Consider the following 9,309-nt stretch of genomic DNA (forward strand, 5'->3'; position numbering starts at 1 on the left):
ATATAATGTACTTATTTAATAAAATGTAATGTACTTGAAAGTCATTTGTATTTCTTGGATCGACCTATCCTTCGTGACATTGATCCAAATGTTCGATTGCGTCCTTGGTTTTAGACAGTATCCCTTTTCTATACAACATTCCGCGTGCTCGCGGTCCGCCTGGGCTTGATACTTTCGATCCCAACAGTCCTCCCATTTTCTCAAGCGTTCTTTCTCCTCGGCCTCGCGTTTCGCCACTCTTTCCCTAGCTTCTCTCTCCCTCTTCTCCTTTAATTTGGAAGACCGCTTTCTTTTCTTCTTACCTTTCTCTTCGGACATTCTCGCTTCACCGTCCTCGCGTTTTACGTATTCCACGCGTCTATTCGTTCCGCGCTAATCGCCGTTTCCGGCAGTTAGAATCGCGCGAAACTCATCTCTTTAATTGCGTTAACGACGTTATGTAGATCGAGAAACGCGCGAACGAATGCCGCTTCCCATCGAAGACCTTCGACACATTTTCGGTGAAATTCTTAAGGATGTATTGGCTATACAGTCAATCCCAAAAGTTTATGCACTTTAGAAACGCATTTTTTAAAAAGAAATCAGACGTCGGAAGAACATTGCTAATAATAAACAACAAAAAAAAATTTTCGTTTTTTTCCGAGATTTTTCCAAGGGGTACCCCTTCAATTTCTTCCAAATTTTCGTTTTTTGCCCATAACTCCTAAACCGTTGAATCTACGGGAAAATTGCATCAGACCTTTCTTGTAGAGGACGACGAAATCTACAATTAGCATGTAAAAATTTCTCGCTAGCGTCAATAGTTAACGAGTAATTTGCAAAAAACTGTTTTTTCGTTTTTCGTCAATAACTCGCTAAATATTGATGGTAGTGAAAAATTTTTATATGGAAATTGTAGATCTCGTCGTCCTCTATAAGAAAGGTCTGATGCAATTTTCTCGTAAGTTCAACAGTTTAGGAGTTATTGAGGAAAAACGAAATTTTTTTCCAAAAGTTCGCCGTATCGACGCTGGAACGGTCGGATTTCGTCAACATCAATAAAATGCCAAATAATCATACGTAACTCGTTAAATACTCAAATTGGAAGAAAAATACATAAAACTTTTCGTGTAGAACACGTCAATAGCTACAAAAAAACATTTCGCCAGCGTCAATAATTAATTGGATATTTCCTTCTATACTTTTCATCACGTAGCTATTTATTATTAGCATTATACTTCCGGCGTCTGATTTCTTTTTAATTATGGGAAATGCGTTTTTCTAAGGTACATAAACTGTTGTATACCCAATACATCCTTAAGTAACGAAAAAAATCTATCCGATAAAGCGATAATGATATTTCATTACGGTTAAGGACGCGAGATTCGAGAAGAGATTATTTACCAATTACCGGGAGCACGTTCATGATGTTCTGATCTCGTTCGTGCCAGTCTGTCGTGCGTGTCATACTCACAGAGAATTTTAAGACATGGTAATCGAGCTGCGAATAGTTACATAACACGGATACAGTTTTCCAGGGTTATGCGTCGAAACAAAAGAGAACGTTAGAAGATAATTTCAAGGCTCTGATCGCAACAATTCGCTAATCATTACGTTTCGTGCGGGGCACGGGTAGAAAATTACTTTTTTATCCTTCTACCTCCCAGGGCATAGACGCCGTTTTCGCTTTCACTTTTTACCGCACGTGCAGCTGTAGTCCTTCACGGGACAGCCACACTTTTTGGTGGGCTCTTTTTTAAACAAATCTTCGAATCTGTCCTTCTTGGGGCTACAGCAAGGTGGGCACTGCGGGGGTGGACAGAACGGCGGTGGGCAGAACGGCGGTGGGCAGAACGGCGGTGGGCAGGGTGACGGGGGACAGGATGGCGGGGGACAAGGTGGCGGGGGACAAGGTGGTGGCGGACAATACGTAGGTGGACAGGGTGGCGGAGGACAGGGTACCGGAGAACAAGGTGGCGGCGGGCAGGGTGACGGTGGACAGGGTGGCTGAGCGCAAGGGCTGCACGTGGGTCCAGTACCCGGACGTGCCGAGCCAACTTGTCCATTTTGTGTGCAGCAACACGGGCCTTTTTTACGGCCAGCGGAACAAACGCAAGCCGGTTTTTTCCTGGGGACAGATAGATAATTGCATCGAAAGGTTTTAAATTAAACAGAATCCTGATCTAAGGATCACGGCAATTGTTACACGAAACGATTGTATTATAATAATACCAAGGATGTACGATGCAAACGGGTTAATAAAGAGAGGAGGGGAATTGTTACCCGGAAGATGGTTGCTGATGAGAAGGACAGCAGGGTCGGGGCCCGTATTCGGGTTTCGGTTTAGGAGGTAACGGAGGACAGGAACCGGTCTGAACGATAGGTGTCGGGCAACAAGTTCTTCCCGATTCTCCGCTTCCATCGATGCACTTTTTCTTGCACGTGCATTTCAAAGGAGTCGGCACGTAGCATTCTGAGGGTATCTTTTTGCACTGGAAGACCGGGCTGTCGTCGATGCCTTTGAAGAGATAAGGTTTCCTGTTGTGCGGAATCTGAAACTGCGTGATGATCTTCTTGCCGAAACAGCTGGCCCTTATGTACACCGTGACGCATCCCACGCACTGGCCAGTCGCGGTCGTGATCTTGAACGTATCTTTGATCGTCTGACACGGATTCGGTATTTTGAACACTTGCTGACTCAGCACGGCGTTGATTATGGCTTTGGCCTCGATCTGGTAACAGCCGACCAGCATCACGTCCGGCAGGACTCCCGGTGGTAGTTTCTTGAACACGGACATCTTTATGGGGAACGTGGTCAACGGCCTTTGAAGAACGATCGACGGTAACGCGAACAAGCAGGATTTTCCTTTCTTAAAGATCTGCGTGTCGCCCTCGGAACAGCCGCAGCCATCCGTCAGAGCGTCTTGACAGATGTCGATGGGTGGCAGACTGAGGATCTACACGCGCATCGACTTTTACTAAAGTTACGACGGAAGTAATTGCACGAAAGAGGAATTACTTGAAACGAAACGCAGGTGCACGCGGGTAACAGTTCGTCGTGCATCGCTCTTATCACCGGGATTTGAACTCTGTCGACGAGGAACTCGATCAAGAATAGTTGCTGGTCGTCTGCCATTTCGACCATGTCTCGACGTTGCAATATTTCTCAAGATTTTCTCATGGTTTTCTCAATTTCCTCGGGAATATTTATCGGTTTAACCCTTAATTTAGAAGTTCCCGTCGAGTCAAATAAATTGTTTAGGTTTAAAAGCTGGTCAGAGGGCGCTCTATTTTCAATTCTCTCGTATCGATTTTTTCACGCTTAGTCGTACAGATTTTGATAGATTTTGGATAAACAGGGATGGAACAAAGATAGATTTCTAGTCGGTTAAATACAGATTTATTAAAATCGCAACGCGAGTACAAAACGAACATCTAAGCGATATCACGCTGGATCGTCACTTCTTCTTCTCCTTCTTGTCGTCTTTTTTGCCCTTCTCCTTCTCGTCTTTCTTTTTCTTCTTTTTCTTCTTATCTTTCTTTTCATCCGTCTGTATTTCCCTGGTCTCACATCTGATCGGTGGTCCTCTTTCGGGTCCCTTCGGTGTTCTCATTTCCAATTGAATGTCTGACTTCTCTCCGGCACCGACAATGCCCTTCTTCCCGATCCTGAGGACGAACACGTCGTGATCAGGATCGCAAGGGACTGGACTGGTACCATCGGTCTCTGGTGCGACCGTAACCGTGGGTTTCCGATCCTGGCCCGTGTCCAGCACACCGGAAACCTTAAGGACCACCGCCTTCCCGCAGGGTTGCGCCGGTCCTCGACTCGACTGGATCAGACCCGGCTGCTTCTGGACGTCCGAGCACATTTCCGGTTTGGATCGCGTCGGCCTGGACGCCGACACCGGTTTCTCACAATCTACGTCGGAAGTCACGTTAGGTTTGAGGACGGCACCGGTAGGCCGCATACACGGTGTGCACGGGTGTTCATCAGGGATGCAAACTTGACACGGTGGTCCGCCCTTGTGCAATTCGTCCAATGAATCTCTACAAACATCCGCTGTCTTCGAGTCGATTATGCGACATTTGTACGCCGGCGACTTGTCCATGGTATCGTCGCCTTTGAAGATGTACGAGGAGACGGTTTTGTCCGGAGGCGCGTCGAACTCCGTGACGATGGTCTGCCCGAAAGCAGATAGCCTGACGAACATGCAGATGCATCCGATTATGGAATCGTTGTAGATCAACGGTACCTCCCCCTCGAACACTTTTGGTGGCGGCGTGAGTTTGTGCCAACACTGCAGCATCTCCTTTCTCAACGCGGCGAAATGCTTCGAGAGATCCAACTCCCCGCTGCCTACAGGCACGTCCGGTTTTACCCCCTCCGGCATCTTCTTGTCCACGCACAGTTTGATTATCAGCTCGTATAGTCTGTTAATGACCGTGTATTGGTCGATGGCGAACGTGACGGATCGCCCGGAGTAAAAGTACTCGACGTCGTCCGCGACGCCTGCCTGCGGATGGAACAAGGGATCCACCGGGGTTATCTCGATGCTGTCGTCCCCAGTGAAGTTGAGAAACTCGATGGTTATCGTTGTAGGCACGAAGAACATTTGGTTGAGCTTCGCCAGACGCTCGCTGGTCATGTGGTGGATGAAGAATTCCAACAGGAACAGGTACTGCTCTTGACTGTCCGGAAGCAGTTCGCGGCTACCGAGCGGGCATACATTTTGCTGGCTTCGCTGACTCTGTTCTCCCTTGCCTTTGCTCTCCTTCGAAGATCTCTTCTTCGTACGCGAACCACGCTCCATCAATGCGAGTCGATCGGCCCGACGACATTAGACTGGCCCATACGATTTCACACCGGATTTATCTTCATTGATATTTACGGATATTAAACTTAGAATTTTTATGGAATCAGGTTAAAGAATTTTCTCGTGAAGTTTGACGCGGGACGCCCGCACGAGGATTATCGATTAGACATGAGATACAACCTCGGGAACCTGGTTCCACTTTTGCTTCGTCGTTATTCGAGCATGTTTTAATCCGAGTCACGATGACCGGCCCGAATCTGAATCGAAAACGTCCAACGCTCTCGCAATCGTTTTTCAACGAAACCTACTCCGACCGATGCTGAACCGCGATAAAATTATCGTTATTAGCCATGACAGAAGAACCGCAATTCCTATGGACCATCGATCGATCATCGTCGACTTCATCGACTCGATGATTCCCTTTCCCTCGATTTTGTAATTTCACAAGTAAACCGTGCTCAAACTCGCCAGTCGATTTAGGAAATATTTAGACATAAAAATGTTTATGGTACATGCGAATAACGAACCGTTCATCGGTTAAAAGTATCCGTAGCGTAATTCCGATGGTATCTAGTTTCCAGAGCCAGCACCTCTTGATTATTACTTAACCGGTATTTCGCCGAGTTTTCGCACCGACGGAATATTCTATCATGGAAAACCGGCTCCCACCCATAAATACGTGGCTAAGCAGCTGAAACCAATCAAACGGACAGTATGTAAGTCTATCGGCAATCGTGTTTGAACACGAGCGATAAGGCCTTTCTGAAAATCTGCAATCTAATGTTTGCTCTAAAAACCGTTGCACCTATTACTATCTACGAACATTTATTTTTTTAAATACTACGCCGTTTCCTGGGTTATAGAATCGATCTAATCCAAGGCCCTGCGTACACATACATGTATACATGATCGTTTCGCGTTCGTTTCGTTGGAAATCAAGTGGCCGCGAACTCAACAAGCGCCGTTTAATCGCGAGAGATCCCCCTCGGTCAATTGCACCGTCGAACCAATGTCGCAATCGAGTTAACGCGGTCGAATTAGATTTAGCCGTTTACGTTACCGTTTGTGTTCCAGTCGACCCGCTGGCGCCGATACGGGAACTCGATCCTTGTTCTCTGGAACGGTCGTTAGCGAAGGAGAAGGAACTGTACGTGGCCTGTCCCACGAAAGATGATGGACTCGTTTTCCGAACGCTCTGTCTTCTGCCTAAACCGGACCGTGATTATCAGCAAGCACGGAAACGATGTCTGTATTATATCCTTATGCTTGCATCGAATTTGTATCGCAAAGCGGTGCTCGATTCTTGTACTACCCCCGGCGAACAGTTTTAATATCATGTATAAGTAATCAGTAAAATATCATGTATTATCAGATAAACGAAGCATACAAAGTCTCTATGTCTGAAATGTTAGCCACTTTAATGTCGTCCGGACCGAGCATTGTTTAAGAACCTTTTGTCAGGGATAGTAACATTGCCGAGGTCCGGGGATCGTCCCGCTTGCCAGATTAGATCATCCGAGTTGTCTGGAATATTAATTGTTTCCCATTTAAAGTAACGAGTGGACAGATACCGGACTCGGCAATTTCGGCCAATCGAACGTCGTCGCGTCGACCGTAAGAAATAATTGAAGTTCTCGAGAAGTAATCATCAGCGAAGCGAATCGTGCTCATGACACTAATTCGTTAATAGTCACGAGTGATTTGTAATCCCAATTATATGAACCGAGTCATCAGAAAAATTAATCTGCTCGCCGATGAATACAGATTTTATGCGCTGATGCAATAATAATCGAATACATAGAAAACGCAAACGCCTGAACGGGGTACTTAAAAATCTGCATTCTATCGACGAGATAGAAGACTTTGCTTCACTATGATTAATTGCTCTTTCTTATCGCGTTTAGCACTTTTTTCGATATTCCCACGATCGCCACAGCACGAATTATGGTACATTCGCGACAGGCGATGGAAGAATTTTCTGAAACGTAGCGGTCCCATCGTGGATTGCACCAAAAAGGAAGAAGTACAGAAGTGAATATCGCGTAATTTTGTTTCGCCACGGTTGTCCAAAGAAATGATATTATCAATAGGGTCGACGATGACGACGACGATGACGAACCATGTGGTTTCTTAAAGGCGAGACACAAGTTTGAGAAACCGAAGAGTCTTCCATTGGGAAACATAAATGATTACACGGTCGAAAAGTTGCAAGAATCTAGTCAGCACGATGCGAAACTTAGCGAGAAGCTTAATATGGATCATCCGAAGAAGTATATACCTGGCGTGATTCATCGGATGGAGGTATCACCGTATTTCCCGTTAAATAATTGTATTATTTTTATTCTGTCTCTAAAAGTGCGTGTGAAGACGAAGGATTATAATCTAACGACCTGACGGAGAAACAACATAAACCGTTTGTCCGTCAGGATGTTAGCGTGAGAATGGCGCATTGGTGGAATTAAATATCCGGAATATCACGCAACGCTGTTCTTTTCCACTGGAATCATCATATGCGTACAAGCTCTCCAGACGTTTCGTCAGCTAAAAATCGTCATTCTATCAAAGATATTATATTTGCAATCGCTGCAAAATAGATCAAGGTCGAAGGTTTTACTACCGCCAAAGCGAACATTTATTCATCCAAAGTATACAATTAAATTGCGATTGATTGAGAAGCCAAATGGGTCGACTTAAAAGTTGATGGGTTCGAGTTCTACCGACACACAAACAGCTTCAAAATCCTCGATCGCTGATACCAAATATTACGATGCTTTAAAAGTCGAGCAAAAAAATGTAGACACGTGGAACGTTTTCCGTAGAAAAGAAGTTGACTTTTGACACGATTATGTGAAAAGCAGCTGCGCTGTGTTTGGCGACCTCGTCGATGCTGTGTACACACGCGAGACGTCACATGCGTTTTACATATGACATATGATTAATCAAGGCTGCGCCATTAGATGCTCGTCGGAAAACGTGCAAAACGAACGCGAGACGCGAAGTTGCATACTAAAAAATGGGTTGTGCGCATTTGGCACCCGTCCACTCGATTTCCCACGAGCGATTTCGCGTCGACCGAAAGTGAATATTCGATTCTGTACCGCAGAATCCAGACGACACGAGCATGCAGGATGCCCTCGAACGAGCGGACGCCTTTAGAGTAGTTTTGAAGATGCACGAAACCCCTTCGGCGAGTCCACCTGTTGACGAACGTGTTTCCTCGAAAGAACATCGTACGTGAATTCTTTCTACTTATATAGTCAGTCACATTTTCTCAGAATATTTTCTGAAAATGACGCGACATCGTTTTGAAATTTCTTAGCACGCGTCTCAGCTTGTTGCTGTGAAACGGACGATGACGTGCAAGTCAAAGCTCCAAAGTATTTTGGCGATGAACGATGGCAACCTCTTCACGAGGATATACCTTTTCCGAAAGAGAATCATAAAAGGCACGAAGAGCTGCGAAAACTGACCTACCCGTTTTTACACGAGCTGCACACGTGGTATTCGAAAAACAAGCCAACGAGATTGATCGTTCCTCTGCGGTCCCCGGGAAAAAGACCGATGCCCGAAATGAGATTTTCCCATTTGTAACGTCGTCCGCGTCTCAAATACGCGTCAAATAACGTCGTATATCAAATAATAATGGCCTAGAATAAGCGAGCAGCAAACGCAAAGTAAAGAATTCGCGTTTAACGTTAGCATTTTACTTAACATTTACGTGGAATATCAAATTACGCTGTGGAAAGCTACGATATGAGATTATGTTCATTTTTCGTTTCATGCTTGCGAATTCCATAGATAATGAGATAGATTTTTGTGCTACAATTTAATGTCTCTTAGTACAGAATTAATTAAAAAGACTGGACGATAAACATCGGGAATAATGGACCAATCGACGCGTTACAGTATTTCCTGCTTGTCACATTCGGCTCGTTTTGCACTTTATCGATTGCCCTTTCCACTCTCGGTACTTATCAATGAAAGCATCAACATTACGCGTGTATGCGCGACGCACCATGAATTGCGATTAATTGCGATAAAAATTACGATATCTCTGTTGAATTAGCGTTATTCGTCACCGTCCGTCTGAAATTTCATCTTTGCGGAAGATAAGAGTAAAATTTATATAACTGAACGCAATACATTTGCAATTACATTGATTCGTTGACATAGAGAGCAATAATGTTAGATTAATATAACGATTCGAATGCCTGATAGTTTATTGGCGCAGATCGTTCAAAACGTGTAATTATATTTCGCTTTATTCGCACGTGATTATGTTACGTAGCTGTGGACATGCCGGCCAGGATTTCATCATAAAATTTTTCCCACGTATTCGCTGAACGAACTTCACCACGCAAGAACCACTCCTCCAACGGCAAATATTAATTCTGTTAGCCTCGGTTACACTCAATTAAATTCGATAATCGAGCGCAAAATCATTCTCTTTTAAGACGGAGAGACAACGCGGGATAGGAGCGATTTAATAACAAGTTCAGAAATCATTTCAACG

The 9,309-nt window shown here is 44.9% G+C and overlaps 3 protein-coding genes across 3 annotated transcripts; 1 reads left to right on the forward strand and 2 right to left on the reverse strand.

The window, feature by feature from the left end:
* Positions 1–1,976: 1,976 nt before the first annotated feature.
* Positions 1,977–3,124, reverse strand: LOC113464859 (microtubule-associated protein 10). The gene is made up of 2 exons (XM_026817290.1): positions 2,999–3,124; positions 1,977–2,936 (listed from the first exon to the last, which is right to left on the reverse strand). The coding sequence occupies exons 1-2, from the start codon at positions 3,122–3,124 to the stop codon at positions 2,259–2,261; spliced, it is 804 nt and encodes a 267-aa protein (XP_026673091.1). The 3' UTR covers positions 1,977–2,258.
* Positions 3,125–3,208: 84 nt separating this feature from the next.
* Positions 3,209–4,800, reverse strand: LOC108629394 (uncharacterized). The gene has a single exon (XM_018032040.2). It carries the CDS (start codon positions 4,791–4,793, stop codon positions 3,438–3,440), a length of 1,356 nt encoding a protein of 451 aa, XP_017887529.1. The 5' UTR covers positions 4,794–4,800; the 3' UTR covers positions 3,209–3,437.
* A 681-nt stretch (positions 4,801–5,481) lies between these two features.
* On the forward strand, positions 5,482–9,223 carry LOC108629396 (uncharacterized). The gene is made up of 5 exons (XM_026817291.1): positions 5,482–6,041; positions 6,701–6,827; positions 6,887–7,097; positions 7,900–8,026; positions 8,116–9,223. The coding sequence occupies exons 1-5, from the start codon at positions 5,702–5,704 to the stop codon at positions 8,385–8,387; spliced, it is 1,077 nt and encodes a 358-aa protein (XP_026673092.1). The 5' UTR covers positions 5,482–5,701; the 3' UTR covers positions 8,388–9,223.
* The last annotated feature ends 86 nt before the right edge of the window (positions 9,224–9,309 follow it).

The sequence above is a fragment of the Ceratina calcarata genome, unplaced genomic scaffold, assembly GCF_001652005.2.
Source record: "Ceratina calcarata isolate Rehan_Ccalc_2016 unplaced genomic scaffold, ASM165200v1 scaffold569.2, whole genome shotgun sequence".
NCBI lineage: Eukaryota > Metazoa > Arthropoda > Insecta > Hymenoptera > Apidae > Ceratina > Ceratina calcarata.